Source organism: Chiloscyllium plagiosum, chromosome 18, assembly GCF_004010195.1.
Source record: "Chiloscyllium plagiosum isolate BGI_BamShark_2017 chromosome 18, ASM401019v2, whole genome shotgun sequence".
NCBI classification, from domain to species: domain Eukaryota; kingdom Metazoa; phylum Chordata; class Chondrichthyes; order Orectolobiformes; family Hemiscylliidae; genus Chiloscyllium; species Chiloscyllium plagiosum.
The window spans coordinates 9,717,455-9,734,159 of record NC_057727.1 but is presented as its reverse complement, the minus strand read 5'-3'; the positions used below and the strand labels follow the sequence as shown (position 1 = coordinate 9,734,159).

Sequence of the window (16,705 nt, the reverse complement as noted above, 5' to 3'; positions counted from 1 at the left end):
AATGCGGATGTAAGGAATGTCGGATAAGCCATGATCCTATTGAAAGGTGGAGCAGGCTCAAGGGGCTAAACTGCCCACCCCATTCCTTGGTCTTATGGTATCACGGTCTATATGCAGGAGTGACTGGTTAGTTTTCCTCACATTGAACCCAGTGATTGTTCTCTAACGCTGTTTGGCTTTTCCTTCTTACCCTGTCCAGCTGATGAACAAGAAGCTTAACGTCCTGCTCATTGGAGGTAAGTGGGTCCCCAACAGCCGCCTACAGTAAATCCCAGGGCCTTCTTCAGGTTTCTGGACATTGAGACACCATTAAGGTGTGCTGTAAATCAGATCTGATACTGCTGTCACCCCATGGAGAACTGCAACTCCTGGCTGGCATTCCAACATTGATCTTATCCAACATGCTCAGTATTTTTATACGATTTGATAAGATCCACTCCCTATTTTCTGAACTCTGGAGAATTCCAATCGACCATAAGATGTTGGAGCAAGAGTAGGCCACTCAGCCCATCGTGTCTGCAACGCTATTCAATGAAATCCTCAGCTCCACTTTTCCTGTCTTTTCCCCATAACCTTTGATCCCCTTACTGATTAAAAATCTATCATCGCCTTGAACATATTTAATGACCAGGCCTTGACAGACCTCTGTGGTAAAGGATTCCATGGGTTCACTACCCTCAGAGAAGAAATTCCTCCTCAAGTCTGTCTTTGACATGGAGCCACTTATTCTGAGATCATTCCCGCTGGGACCTAGACTTTCCCACAAAGGGAAACAACTTCTCCACCGCTACCCTGTCAAGTTCTCTAAAATTCTTGCATGCTTCAATGAGGCCTGCTCTCATTCCTCATGGGAGACACGCTCCATAGCTGGGATCAGCCTTGCGTACCTGACCTGGACTGCCTCCAATGCCAGTATATCTTTCATGTGGAAGCGCCAGTGTGGATCTGAGGTGGACAAAGTCAGAAGTCACACAACACCAGGTTATAGTCCCACAGGTTTATTTGCAATCACAAGCTTTCGGAGTACTGCTTCTTCGTCATGTGACTTCTGAGTATTTCTTTCCTTTGATAAGAGGCACAGAACTGCTCGCAATATTCCAGCTGTGGTCTGACAAAGGTTCTAGTATTTCCAGCAAAACCTCACTCCTTTTCCACTTCAATCCCTTCGAAATAAAGTCCATTGGCCTTTCCAATTAACCACTGGACTTGGATGTTAACCTTCAGCAGTCTCAGCAATCTCTTCAGATTGGACAACCCTTTACAGAGTTATAGAGATGTACAGCATGGATACAGACCCTTCAGTCCAACTTGTCTATGCCAACCCAATCCATTGCCAACTGCCAGCCCCTGGCACATACCCCTCCAAACCCTTCCTACTCATATACCCATCCAGATGCCTTTTAAATGTTGCAATTATACCAATTTCCACCACTTCCTCTGGCAGCACATTCCACACATGTACCACCCTCTGCATGAAAAAGGTGCCCCTTAGGTCTCTTTTATATCTTTCCCTTCTCACCCTAAACCTATGCCCTCTAGTTCTGGACTCCCCCACCCCAGGGAAAAGACTTTGTCTATTCACCCTATCCATGCCCCTCATAATTTTATAAACTTCTATAAGGTCACCCCTCAGCCTCCAACGCTCCAGGAAAAATAGCCCCAGCCTGTTCAGCCTCTCTCTGTAGCTCAAATCCTCCAACCCTGGCAACATCTTTGAAAATCTTTTCTGAACCCTTTCAAGTTTCACAACATCTTCCTGATAGGAAGGAGACCAGAATTGCACACAATATTCCAAAAGTGGTCTAACCAACGTCCTATCCCAGGAGGAGATGAAGAAGGGTGGGAGGAGCACAGATCAATGAGAAACATAGAAAGGAGAAGCAGTAGCCCATTCGGCCCATCAGTCCTTCGAGTCACGGCTGATCATCCGACTCAGTATTCTCACTTTTCTCCTCTTGCCACATGATCCCTTTGGTCCTTAGAGCTCACATCTATCTCTTTTTTAGATTAGATTAGATTCCTTACAGTGTGGAAACACACCCTTCGGCCCAACAAGTCCACACCGACCCTCCGAAGAGCAACCCACCCAGACCACTTCCCCTACATTTATCCGTGCACCTAACACTACCGGCAATTTCCCATGGCCAATTCACCTAACCTGCACATCTTTGGACTGTGGGAGGAAACCGGATCTCACACACACACACAATCCAGGTCCCTGGCGCTGTGAGGCAGCAGTGCTAGCCACTGTGCCAACCTTTCCCGAGAACATTCAGTGTTTTGGTTTTTAACCACTTTCTGTGGCAGAGATTTCCACAAGATCATCACTCTCTGGGAGAAGAAATCTCTATTCCTCTCAATCCTAAATGGTCTACCCTATACCTTTAAGCTGTGACCCTTTTGGACTGGACACCCTTTTGGATGTCATTGGGAACATCTTCCTGTATTTACCCTGTCTACATAGGTTTCCATGAGATCCTCCCTCATTCCTCTAAACTCCAGTGGATATTGTCCGAAATGTTCCAGTCTATTTTCATTCATCAGCCCTGCTCCAGAATCAGTGTGGTAAATCTTTGTCGTACTTTGTCCATAGCCAGAGTATCCTTCATCAGATAAAGAGACCAGAACTGTTCTTGAATTAGCCTCATCAAGGTCATGTACAATAGACGCAAGACATGCCTACTCCTGTATTTGAATCCTCTCACTATGAAAACGAACATACCATTTGCCTCTTCACCACCTGCTGCACCTGCATGCTTACTTTAAGTGACTGGTGTACAAAGATGCCCCTGTTGCATTTGGGAAGATGATCGCTGAGTGGTATTCTGGCTCGACGATTAATATAGCAACCCTGATAACATTCTGTGGACCTGCTTTCAAATCCTGCCATGGTGGAATTGGAGTTTAATAATAATCTGGAATTAGGAGTCATCTGATGATGACCATGAAGTGATTGTCAGGAAAAAAAATCATCTGGTTCACTAATGTCCTTTACGAACAAAACTGTCATCTTTACCTGGTCTGTGTACACGTGACTCCAGACCCACAGCAATGGGGTTGACACTTGATGTGATTAGGGATGGGTAATAAACGCTGGCTTGGCCAGTGACACCCACATCCTGTGAATTTTTTTTTATTTTCACCTTTCACTATTCTAGCACCATTCAGGTAATAATCTGCCTTCCTGTTTTTGCTACCAAAATGGATAACCTCGCATTCATCTGCCATGCATTTTCCCACTCACTCAACTTGTTCAAATCACACTGGAGCATCCCTGCATCCTCCTCACAGATCACCCTCTACTCTGCTTGGGGTCATCTGTCAATGTGGAGATACTACACGTAGTTTCCTCATCCAAATCATTAATATATATTGTGAACAGCTGGGGTCCAAGCATTGATCCCCAACAGTCATTGACTCCCATTCAGTAAAAGACATTACATTCTTATTCTTGGTGGCTCAGTGGTTAACACAGCTACCTAACAGTGCTAGGGACCTGGGTTCGATCCCAGCCTTGGGTGACTGTGTGGAGTTTGCACGTTCTCCCCATGTCTGCGTGGGTTCTCTCTGGGTGCTCCAGTTTCCTCTCACAATCCAAAGATGTGAGGCCAGGTAAACTGGCCTGCTAAATTGCCCACAGTGTTCAGGGATGTGTAGGTCGGGGCGAATATAGGGGAATGGATCTGGGTTGGATACACTTTGGAGGGTTGGTGTGGACTTGTTGGGCTGAAGGGCCTGTTTCCACACTGTAGGGATTCTAATTCTATCTGCCAGCTAGTTCTCTCATCATTTGAGTACCTTACACCAATCCTGTGCATTTTAATTTTACATGCTAATCTCTTGTGTGAGACCTTATCGAAAGCTTTCTGAAAGTTCAAGTAAGCCACATTCACAGGCTTCCCTTTGACAAGTTACATCCTTGCGAAGTTCCAGTGGGTTTGTCAAGCATGATTCCCCTTTTAATAAATGTCTAATCCAGTCACTGTTTCCAAATACTCTGTTATTAAATCTGTTATAATGGATTTGAGCATTTCCCTTCTGCAGTTGCATGGAGTGGCCTGTATCTGAACTGCAAAATCCCTGTAATTCTATATAACCTGGCTTGATTTCAGAAAGTTCACATCCTATCATTTCTCCCATTACCTTTCGAGTCACTCATTTGGAATGGATTCCTGTGCAGTCATTCTCTGGCAGCCCTATATCTCTGAGTTATATATATACTGATGTGCTTACGGAAACAATTTGTCATTGTATGTAATGGATGTGATAACACCCTGCATTTAGGATAATATTTAGTCAATTTGCCATCAGCCCACGGCCAGCATCAGCACCTGCTTGTCATTGTTTCATTAAATGCTGCAAATCTCTTTCTTAGAAGCGGCCCATTTGCTTGCTTTGGAAAAATACTCAACTCACGCAATCCACAAAAGGTTCTGTTTGGCTGATGTCCAGCCTCAATGATTAGGAGTGCTTCTGATTGAATAGATAGGTATAAACTACTTCCAGTCACCAAGGCCAGGGGATTTTGCAGGGGTCTGGAGGGTGGAGCAGTGTCAGTGACTAGAGGACACAGAGTTAAGGTTTTTGGCTTTGGCTCAGTGGTCAGCAATGCTGTCTCACAGCACCAGGGACCCAGATTTGATTCCAGTATTGGGTGATTGCAAACTCCACATTCTCCCCGTGTCTGCGTGGGTTTGCTCCGGTTTCCTCCCACTGTCCAAAGGTGTGCAGGTTAGGCGGGTTAGCCGTGGTTAAAAAAAAACCCATACAGGAGTGAGATGCTCTTCGGAGGGTGAGTGCAGACTCATAGAGATGTACAGCATGGTCCAACTTGTCCATACTGACCAGATATCCTACACTTATCTAGTCCCATTTACCAGCATTTGGCCCATTTCCCTCTAAACCATTCCTATTCACGTACCCATCCAGATGCCTTTAGAAGTTGCAATTGTACCAGCCTCCCCCCCCAATTCCTCTGGCAGCTCATTCAATACATACACCATCCTCTGCGTGAAAATGTTGCCCCTTAGGTCCCTTTTAAATCTTTCCCCTTTCACCCTAGACCTGTGCTTGCTAGGTTTGGACTCCCCTCCCCTGGGGAAAAGACCTTGACTATTCACCCTATCCATGTCCCTCATGATTTTATAAACCTCTATAAGGTCACCCAACACTCCAAGGAAAACAGCCCCATTGGGTCAAATGGCCTCTTTCTTGCACTGTAGGGATTCTATGACAATAGAACCAGACCTAAAGTGATAATAAACAAGGAACAGGCCAGAATTGGAGGAACATAGAGGTTTAGGGATTCATTTGGAAGTGAGCTGGTCACTTTAAACACAATTAATGGTCTGGAAGGATATGCTTTGCACATCTCTAGTTTCCCAACACCAATGATTGACAACTGAGCCCTTGGATACTGGGCCTCAGCTCTTCAGATACTTTCCGAAGTGTATCTGCCTCTCCACGTCACTCTCGATCTTCAAATAAAGATGCTCCTTTAACGTACCTCTTTGACCAGACCTTTCACCCCCCCCCCCCCCGACCTACAATCTCTGATGAGGCCCAGCGCTAAGTTCTGTTGCAAAATACAAAGAGCCATTGAACCAGGTTTATGGCGCTACATCAAGTGGTCATTTTGCAAGCAGATTCAAAAAGCAATTGGAGAAACTGAAACTCTGTGGAGCTATGGGGAAACAGTGGGGGGTGTGGGGGGGGGGGGTGGGGAGTGAATCTGACAGTTCATTCAAAGTGCTGGCACAGCTGTGATGGCTTGAATGGCCTCCTTCTGTGCTGTTTAACTTGACAGGCAGAACTTTAAGCCAGGCCATGGCAGGTTTGTGAGGTGGAGGTGGAGGTGCAGATGCTCTCCCTACCCACCCACCTCTCCATCAATATTCCTCTTCTGATCCTTTTAGGCCTCTACCCCTCTCCTTGAGACTTCCACACCCAGCCCTGCACCTCAAGATCAAACAACATTTGACCAAATTCTCAGCCTTCTTCATGTTCTAAGTGACTTTTCCCTTTGGTTTTTGTGTCTCTGGTTTGGTCTTGTTTCTTTCTTTATCACTTCCGAAGGTTTCTCTATAACCATTCATGGTAGACACAACTTTTGTTTGTTTATAATATCTTGCACCAATCTGGCTTCTTTTGAGTTGTATCAAATCATGAGGTGCATGGATAGGGTAGACAGGGATCAATGACCTGGGGGCAAAGTTTTAAGGTAAGGGGAAGGAGGTCGACAGGAGATGTGAGGAAAACCTTTTTCACCCAGAGAGTGGTGGGAATCTGGAACTCATTCGCTGTAAGGGTGGGAGAGGTAGAAGCCCTCAGCACATTAAAGGGGTATTAAGATGTGCACTTGAGATGCCATGGCATACAAGGCTATTGGGAGAAAGTGAGGACTGCGGATGTTGGAGAGTCAGGGCTGAAAAGCATGATCCTAGAAAAAGCACAGCATGCGAGGAGTAAGAGAGTCGACATTTTGGGCACTCCTGATGAAGGGCTAATGTCCGAAACCCTGAGTCTTCTGCTCCTCAGATTCTGCCTGACCTGCTGTGCTTTTCCCAGGGCCACGCTTTTTGACAGAAGGCTATTGGCCAAGTGCTGGAAAATGAGTTTAGAATAGTTCGGTGGTCAGCATAGACACAATGGGCCAAAGGGCCTTTTCCAGTGGCTGTAGATCTCTTTAACTCTGCTGAGTCATGAAATATTTCATTGTTTTCTCCCCTAGCCTCCACCCCAACCCCAACCCCAACCCTAACCCTAAGCCCAACCCCAACCCTAAACCCAACCCTCACCCTAACCCCAAACCCAACCCCAACCTTCACCCTAACCCCAACCCCAACCCTAAACCCAACCCTAAACCCAAACCAAAGCCTACTCCAACCCTAACCCCAACCCCAACCCCAAACCTAAACCCAACCCTAACCCCAACCCCAAATCTTCTTCTGTATGCTGCCCTCGACCCCATCCCCGATTGCTTCTCTTGGTGTAAAATCTCTTACACTTTCATTCTTCTGCATTCTAAGTCATACAGCGCAGAAGAGTCTGCACCAACCTATCTACTCTAATCCCATTTTCCAGCACTTGGCCCATAGCCTTTAATGTTGTAACATTTCATCCGTACTTTTCTCCTGATTACAGTTTATCTCAAGTAATTCTTAACTCTGTTCCTCTCTTCACAGATATGAAGAGTATTTCCTAAAACTTCTCGTTTTAATTGCAGATTTCCAGCATTGGCAGTATTTTGATTTTGGACGGCTGGCACTTTGCCTGATGTTTGCCCAGTTGTGAGGACAAGTCTTGTTCCTGGTTTCTCATAGAGAAGATTTATTCTAATTGAGACTGGCTGCCTAGGTTAGCAAGTGACTAACATAAGAAAAAATTCCAATGAAGCAGAGATTCAAAAACATTAAATAGTATTAGATGGGTCCCCTGGCCTATAGGGTGGCATGGTGGCTCAGTGGTTAGCACTGCTGCCTCACTGCACCAGGGATCCGGATTCGATTCCACTTTCGGGCGACTGTGTGGAGTTTGCACATTCTCCCCGTGTCTGTGTGGGTTTCCTCCAGGTGCTCTGGTTTCCTCCCACAGTCTAAAGATTTACAGGTCAGGTGAATTGGCCATGTTAAATTGCCCATAGTGTTAGGTGCATCAGTCAGAGGGAAATGGGTCTGGGTGGGTTACTCTTCGGTGGGTCGGTGTGGACTTGTTGGGCCGAAGGGCCTGTTTCCACACTGTAGGGAACCTAATCTAATTTGCATTGCAGGGTCAGGGGAGGAGAAACTGAAACAGACTAGCGAGCACAAATGGTCTCTCACATTACGTTACTTTGACCTTGGTAATAACCCAAAATGACCACATAGGCCTTTCACAATCCCTTCGCAGTTTGGTGGAAAAAGGCTGGAACTTGCATAAAAACTGGCCTAAGCTGCTCCTTATTTATCCTGGCAAGCTTGGTGATTTTCAATTAATTTCAGCCCTGATCCACACTGTTTAGATGGCTTGCTAGAATAACATGTAGTCGTGAAATAGGAGCTTTAGGCGTTCCTGACACGGTAGCAAGTGAAATCATCTTGATCTAATCACTAATTGTTCTTGGCTTTCAAGTGTTTTCCTTGTAACTGGGTCACAGGCTCCAATGCTGGTAGAAGGTTTAAAGGGTGTCAGCTGTATCCATTGTAACTCAGATTCCCAGATTTATTCAATTAGTTCGGTGAAGATTAAACTGATTATAAGTTGTCGTCATCCCATTAAATTGTCTCTCAGGCAGAATTTAGCATTACCATCTATTGGACACTGAGGTGACTGATCCTGAACTGGTCTCATCAATGATGCATATGCCAAGGTATTTTCTTTCAAAGTTATTGCTACAATTAATTTGAGGATTGATTTATCCTTGCCGTCTCCTTTAATCACAAGCGTATTTTTGTGTTTGATTTATGATGTGTCACATGAACAGTTCCTTGCACTCCTCCCTGCCAGGAATGTAAGAACTCAGTAAGTCCTCTAGTTGCGCTACTGAAAAGAGCAACTTAAAGTAAACTTCAGGCAAATCTGATTTTCCTCTTGTAGCAATGTAAAAGTTGCAGTTAGATTCTGCAAGGCCTTTCACATCACAAAAAAAATGAAAACATTATGATAAGAAAGAAAGAAACTCAGCAGGTCTGGCAGCATCTGCGGAGAAAGAAACAGTTAACATTTCCAGTCAAGTTCTTCATAACTGAATTAAGAGATGAAAGAGTGATGGGTCTTATACTCGTTGATGAAAAGCAGAGAGTTGAATGTTCTGGCTGTTGCAGTGAGGGTTATGCGTTGGCATTGGTAGTTGAAGAGTTAGGTTCATGACCCCTGTCTTGCAAATTGGTCGGGATTCTGTAGTCCTGATGCTTTAGTCTATGAGCAAATTGTAGTATTCAGGGTGAGACAGGAGCCTTTTATTGTCCTGTTCCTTCACTCTTTAACCTAGCTAACCTAGCTCTGAGAGTCACGAGTGTCTTTACCTGCAGCACAGGGGTGACTCAGGGAACGTTCTGTAATTGTGACTTTCAGAGCACACTAATGCTTAAACCCAGACTAGTACACGTGATGGCATTCAGTCTTGTGAACCCACTCCAGTAGAATTGAAACTGGTCTTTAAATCCTTATCTTTGTATATTCTTCAAAGTGAAAAACACAAAAGAGTTTGATACATAATCCCCAGGGGGGAGTTGGGCAGGACGATTATCAGCCTAGTTATCTTTGTAGTCATAACAAACTACAAAGGTGAGGTGATAGACTAATGGTATTATCGCTGGACTGGTAATCTAGAGACCTTCGGTAATGTTCTGCAGACTCAGGTTCGAATCCCATCATGGCAGATGGTAGAATTTGAATTCAATAAAAATTTGGAATTGAGAGTCTGGTGTTGACCATGAAGCCAATGTCAACTGTCAGGAAAAAACAATCTGGTTCATTAATATCCTTTGGGGAAGGAAACTGTCGTCCTTACCTGGTCTGGCCTATATGTGACTCCAGACCCACAGCAATGTGGTTGACTCTTAACTGCCCTCTGGGCAACTAGGAATGGGCAATAAATGCTGGCCTGGCCAGTGATGCCCACATCCTGTGAATGAATAATAAAAATCAGATCTCGATCCAGTCTGTCTTGGCTTGGCTCTTTCCCCCTTTGAAGGCAGTTATTTAAACTTCCCTTCACATCTCTCGGTGTGACATTCCTTGGGTCTTCCTTTCAAGATAGCTGTTTAATTTACATCCACAGTCACTTTTGGCTGTCCTAAACCTTTTTGAAAAATACATTTTGCAATACAAATGTGAGTTTAATTACAAATTTAAAATATGTACAGTACTCGGGTTCCGATCTATGGACATGACCATTAGAATATCTCGTCATGTAAATCAAAACACTGCACATTCCTTAATTCATAAAGAAAAATAAAACAAATTCAAGAATATAATAGAAATATGCTAACTCTTTCTACTTAGGCCCCAGTGGTGACTCTCTCACTGGCCATCAGTACTACCTCAACAGTGGTCATCACAATTAAGTTAGTTTCCATATCTCTTTGTTGTTTTGAGAGATTTTTTTGTGTGGGAATTGGTTATGTGTTCGTCTTATAACAACAGGAACTTGACAAAGTAAGTTGGGACATACTGGTGGCACATTAAAGCATGATGTAAATGCAAATTATTTTATTTTTCTAATCGTTCCTCCCTCCTTCTTAAACAGCAAATAAATCATTCCACACTCTGTCTCTGTCAGACAGCAACCATTAGATCATCCTTTCATAGTGATTCTCGCTAGCTCAGATATCCTCACCAACTCCATTCTATGAACTGACAAACCCCCCAGCCCCACCCCATCCCCAGGCCCCAGCTGGGCATCACTTCATCTTAATTTCTTGACTATCTTTCCATTCTTCCTGGTGGTTCAGACATCACCATCCTAAAGCAAGGAACTGCTGAAAATAATCAGTCACAATATTTCAACAGAAAGAGGCCCTTTGACCCATGTTATCTACCTGGTACTACCTAGACTGATCTCACTTTCCCCCTGGTCACAGCTCTTCAAGCAGATAAGGAGTTTAATTTGGATAAATATGAAGTGTTGCATTTGGTAAGACAAACAAGGTTTTGATTTATACAGGGTAAAAGTGAGGACTGCAGATGCTGGAAACCAGAGGTTAGATCAGAGTGGTGCTGGAAAAGCACAACAGGTCAGGCAGCATCCGAGGAGCAGGAAAATCGTTTCAAATCAGGAAGGTAGGACAGGTCATGAGGACAGTGCTGAGCTGGAAGTTTGGAACTGAGGTAAGGTGGGGGGGAGGGGAAATGAGGAACCTGATGAAGTCCGCATTGATGTCCTGGGGCTGAAGTGTTCCGAGGCAGAAGATGAGGCATTTGATTTATAAAGTTAATGGTAAGGCCCTGGGGAGTGTTGATGAACAGAGAGACTTAAGGGTTCAGGTACATAATTCTTTGAAATTTGCATCACAAGTAGGTAGGGTGGTGAAGAGGGCATTCGGTATGCTTGTCTTCATTGGTCACAACTTTGAGTATAAGAGTTGGGACGTCATGTTGTGGCTGCAGAAGACATTGGTGAAGCCACTTCTGGTGTACCGTGTACTGTTCTGTTTGCCCTACTATAGGAAGGATATTATCAAATTGCAAAGGATGGAGAAAAGATTTACCAGGATGTTACCAGTTCCAGAGGTTTTGAGCTATGAGGAGAGGCTGACTAGGCTGGGACTTTTTCCACTGGAGTACACTGGGGTGACCTTACAGAGGATTATAAAATCATGAGGGACATGGATAAAGTAAATAGCAAAGGTATTTTTTTCCCGAGGTTAGAGGAGTTCAAAACTGGAGGGCATATTTTTAAGGTGAGAGGGGAAAGATTTAAAAGAGACCTGAGGGGCAACTTTTTCCAACACAGAGGGTGGTTTGTCTGTGGAATGAACTGCCAGAGGAAGTGGTGGATGATGCAGGTACAGTTACAACATTTTAGAGACATTTGGGCAGGTATATGAAAGGGAAGGGTTTAGAGGGATACGGGCCAAATCAGACAGATGGGACTAGTTTAGTTTGGGAAACTTGGTCAGTATGGATTAGTTGAACCGAAGGGTCTGTTTTGGTGCTGTGTAACTCTATGACATTTTAAACAGGGTGAGTGTTTCTGCCTGTCCCAGCCTTTCTTGCTGTTACTTACAAGTCACCACCACCCTCTCAGTGAAAGAGATCACCCCTCTGACCCTGGCACCAATTCCTCTAAATCTATGCCCCCGTGTTTTAACCCTTCTACTCCAGTAAAGGGCCCTCATGTAATGGCATCCACCTCAATTAACCCTTCCTGGGGTCTCCTTGAGTCATGATTCCTTGCTTCACCTCCCAAAATGTTCCGTTTTTCTCCACCCTGTTCAATCTCCCGTTTTCTTCCACTAGCAGCTGCCCACTGGCCCGAAGGTTTGGTGGAAATTGTCGCCATGGGCACCATGCCATCCAGAGAATACGAGAGACAGAACGTCACCCTCACCACACTCTTCTAATCCTACAATATATTTATGGAGTGTTCCAATCATTCTGACTATTGCACCACTCAAAATCTTTAGAATTCCACACTTCCAACATTAGAATCATAGAATCCCCACAGTGTGGAAACAGGCCCTTCGGCCCAACAAGTCCACACCGACCCTCTGAAGAGTAACCCACCCAGACCCATTCCCCTACCCTATATTTACCCCTGACTAATGCACCTAACCTACACATCCCTGAACACTAAGGGCAATTTAGCACAGCCAATTCACCCTAACCTGTAAATCTTTGGACTATGGGAGGAAACCCACGCAGACACTGGGAGAATGTGCAAATTCCACTCAGGCAGCCGCCCAAGGGTGGAATCGAACCTGGGTCCCTGGTTCTGCGAGATAGCAGTGCTAACTACTGAGCCACCGTGCCGCCCATACTTCCTGGGTTTCCTTTTAGATGGGCTTGGTTCCAATTATAAGATGGCGTCCTTCTCATACCCAAACCCCTTTGTGCCCCCTATCCTACTTAGTTCTGGAGTGACATGCATGCCAGACAACAACATGAGAAAGTGGATTACCTCTTGGGCATCAATGTTTGTCTGGTCCAGCTGGAGTGAGTACAAGGCATCCTTGGCTCCAATGAAAAGACGGTCGTGGTACTCATCGAGGAACATCGAGCGGAAATCCAGGAAACTACGGTGACCAAAGAACATGACTGATCGATTGGCTGCCAAGAGATCTGAAGCAAAGAAAGCAATAATGTTGAGTCAACCCACCACTCATTGCCAGCTCTTTGAGCCATTAGGTTAGCAGGGAATTAGAATGTGTCACTGCACCTTCCAATGGGCTTGGCAGCTGACCCACCCAGACAATGTCTACTGAGACCATTAGGTGAGACTTGCTGGGAGAACAACTAATGCGACACTTAACAGAGACAGCAGAGGAGGATATGCACAACTGGAAATGGGCCCATTGAAAAACCTTTGGTATAATAAAAACTAAATGCTGCAGATGCTTCTGAAATGAACACAGAGAATGCTGGAGAAACTCAACAGGTCTGGCAGCATTTGCGGACAGAGAAAAACGGAGTTTCGATTCTGGTATGATGCTTCTTTAGAATAAAAAGGTGTCAGAAAATATTCTTTTAACAATGCTTTTGACCAAGGTGGAGGTGAGCAAAGGGGGTCAAAGGGCTTGGGGTGAAAATGGGAACAGGGTCCTGAGTTGGATGAGGTCAGAAGTCACACAACACCAGGTTATAGCCCAACAAGCTTATGATTTTACCAGAGCGGCAAGGAGAGAAGGAGTGGTGAAGCAAGGGCTGCTGGGAAGGGTGAGTTTTCCCGCATTAAAAGGGACTTACCTCGGGAGTCGGGCCTCCATTTGCTGAGAGGTGCGAAGAAGAGTGAAGGACGTCTGGGAAGGCATATATTTGTGTGGTTGCGTTACCCGAAACACTACTCGGGTAGTGTCTCCCACCCATCCTCCTCCTCTAACCAAAAAAAAAGGTTCTGTGTGCCAGATTGGTAAGGTAACCAGTTTATTTTTTATTCCTTATTGTTTCAACAGTCTCTTTGGGAATTTAGAATCNNNNGTGGGATTTGAATCCAGTCCCCAGAATATTACCTGGGTCTCTGGATCAATAGACCAGCAATAATGCCACGAGGCCATCACTTCCCATCACCAGTTGGCATCACTGTGAGCAGTTTCAGGCTCTTTATCTGGGGAAGGATTTGCTGGCATTGGAGGGGGTCCAGAGGAGGTTCACAAAAAAGATCCCAGGATGAAGGGCTTGTCATACGAGGAATGGTTGAGAACTCCAAGTCTGTACACAATGGAGTTTAGAAGGATGAGGGGGATCTGATTGAAACTTAAGAATACTGAGGGGCCTGGACAGAGTGGGCATGGAGAAGATATTTCCCCTGGTAGGAGAGACTAGGACCCAAGGGCACAGCATCAGGGTGAAGGGGTGACCCTTTAGAACTGAGATGTGGAGGAATGTTTTCAGCCAGAGAGTGGGGAATCTGTGGAACTCATTGCCACAGAGGGTTTGGAGGCCTGAATCAATAAATGCGTTTCAGACACAGAGTAGATAGGTTCTTGATTAGTAAGGGGAACAAGGACTACAGGGAGAATGCAATTGAGAAATATATCAGCCATGATCGAATGGTGGAATACACTTAATGGGCTGAAAGGCCTAATTCTACTAATATATCTGATGGCCTTACACTCCTATTCGGGAATGGTGGCTGGGTTGAAGAATGGAATCAGAGGAAGGGGACAAGATTGAAGAAATGGCCAAAAAGCTAGATCTAACTGCAATTTATGGTGTGATTTGTACAAGTGTGTACCAAGGTAGGCTGTAAACCATCTGATCCTCATTAGACCTCAATGATATGGTAGACAGGGACTATGAGTAATCAAAAAGGCAAATGGAAGATGATATATGATGGAGTCATACACAAGGTCATGCTGCAGCTAGCTTTACGACAGATACTGACACCATTACCTACTTTTGCCTAGTTAACATTGTCCATCACTAGCTTTCCCTCATTTCATTTGTCCCTGAAACTCTTAGAGACATGGACAGAGCAGGGACAGGAATGGTTGTTGCAGGTTCCAGGATTTAGATGTTTCAGTAAGAACAGAGAAGATGGTAAAAGAGGGGGAGGTGTGGCATTGTTGGTCAAAGACAGTATTACAGTTGCAGAAAGGATGTTTGGGGACTCGTCAACTGAGGTAGTATGGGCTGAAGTTAGAAACAGGAAAGGAGATGTCACCCTGTTGGCAGTTTTCTATAGGCCTCCGAATAGTTCCAGAGATGTAGAGGAAAGGATAGCAAAGATGATTCTCGATAGGAGTGAGAGAGACAGGGTAGTTATCATGGGTAACTTCAACTTTCCAAATATTGACTGGAAACACTATAGTACAAATACTATAGATGGGTCAGTTTTTGTTCAGTGTGTGCAGGAGGGCTTCCTGACACAGTTTGTAGACAGGTCAACTAGCCACATTAGATTTGGTACTGGGTATTGAGCCTGGCCAGGTGTTAGACTTGGAAGTAGGTGAGCACTTTGGTGATAGCGATCACAATTCTGTTATGTTTACTTTAGTGATAGAAAGGGGCAGCACGGTGGCTCAGTGGTTAGCACTGCTTACAGCAGCAGAGTCCCAGGTTCGATTCCAGCCTCGGGCAACTGTCTGTGTGGAGTTTGCACATTCTCCCCGTGTCTGCGTGGGTTTCCTCCGGGTGCTCCGGTTTCCTCCCACAATCCAAAAATGTGCATGTTAGGTGAATTGGCCATGCTAAATTGCCCGTAGTGTTAGGCGAAGGGGTAAATGTAGGGGAATGGGTTGCACTTTAGAGGGTCGGTGTGGACTTGTTGGGCCAAAGGGCCTGTTTTCCACACTGTAAACAAACAAAAAAAGAGGATAGGTGTATACCACTGGGCAAGAGTTACAGCTGGAGGAAAGGTAATTACGATGCGATTAGGCAAGATTTAGGAAGCATAGGATGGGGAAGGAAACTGCAGGGATGGGATTAAAAATGTGGAGCTTATTCAAGGACAAGCTCCTGTGTGTCCTAGATAAGTATGTACCTGTCAGGTGGGGAGGAAGCTGTAGAGCGTGGGAGCCGTGGTTTACAAAGGAAGTGGAATCTCTGGTCAAGAGGAAGAAGAAAGCTTATGTTAGGATGAGATGTGAAGGCTCAGTTAGGGGGCTTGAGGGTTACAAGGTAGCCACGAAAGACCTAAAGAGAGAGCTTAGAGGAGACGTGAGAAGTTGTTGGCGGATAGGATCAGGGTAAACCCTAAGGCTTTCTATAGGTATTTAAGGAATAAAAGAATGACGAGAGTAAGATTAGGGCTAATCAAGAATAGTAGTGGGAAGTTGTGCGTGGAGTCAGAGGAGATAGGGTAAGCACTTAATAAATATTTTTTGACAGTATTCACTCTAGAAAACGACAATGTTGTCGAGGAGAATACGGAGATACAGGTTACTAGACTAGGTGTGATTGAGGTTCACAAGGAAGAGGTATTAGAAATCCTGCAGAGTGTGAAAATAGATAAGTCCCCTGGGCCGGATGGGATTTATCCTAGGATCCTCTGGGAAGCCAGGGAGGAGATTGCTGAGCCTTTGGCATTGATAATTAAATTGTCATTGTCTACAGGAATAGTGCCAGAAGACTGGAGGATAGCAAATGTGGTTCCCCTGTTCAAGAAGGAGAGTAGAGACAACCCTGGTAATTATAGACCAGTGAGCCTTACTTCAGTCGTTGGTAAAGTGCTGGAAACGGTTATAAGAGATACGATTTATAATCATCTAGAAAAGAATAATTTGATTAGGGATAGTCAGCATGGTTTTGTGTAAGGTAGGTTGTGCCTCACAAACCTTATTGAGTTCTTTGAGAAGGTGACCAAACAGGTAGATGAGAGTAAACCGGTTGATGTGGTGTATATGGATTCCAGCAAGGCATTCGATAAGGTTCCCCACAGTAGGCTATTGTACAAAATGCGGAGAAATGGGATTGTGGGAGATATAGCAGTTTGGATCAGTAATTGGCTAGCTGAAAGAAGACAGAGGATGGTGGTTGATGGGAAATGTTCATCCTGGAGTCCAGTTACCAGTGGTGTAGCGCAAGGGTCGGTGTTGGGTCCACTGCTGTTCGTCATTTTTATAAA

At 44.9% G+C, this 16,705-nt stretch overlaps 1 protein-coding gene across 2 annotated transcripts in view; it reads right to left on the bottom strand.

Moving 5' to 3' along the window:
* sema3bl (sema domain, immunoglobulin domain (Ig), short basic domain, secreted, (semaphorin) 3bl) overlaps positions 1 to 16,705 on the bottom strand; it is a 188,912-nt gene that overhangs the window by 87,559 nt on the left and 84,648 nt on the right. For both annotated transcript variants that reach the window (XM_043707662.1, XM_043707661.1), the window contains exon 2: positions 12,602 to 12,762. In XM_043707662.1, coding sequence (XP_043563597.1) covers positions 12,602 to 12,762 — 161 coding nt within the window. The remainder of the gene's footprint in view (positions 1 to 12,601; positions 12,763 to 16,705) is intronic.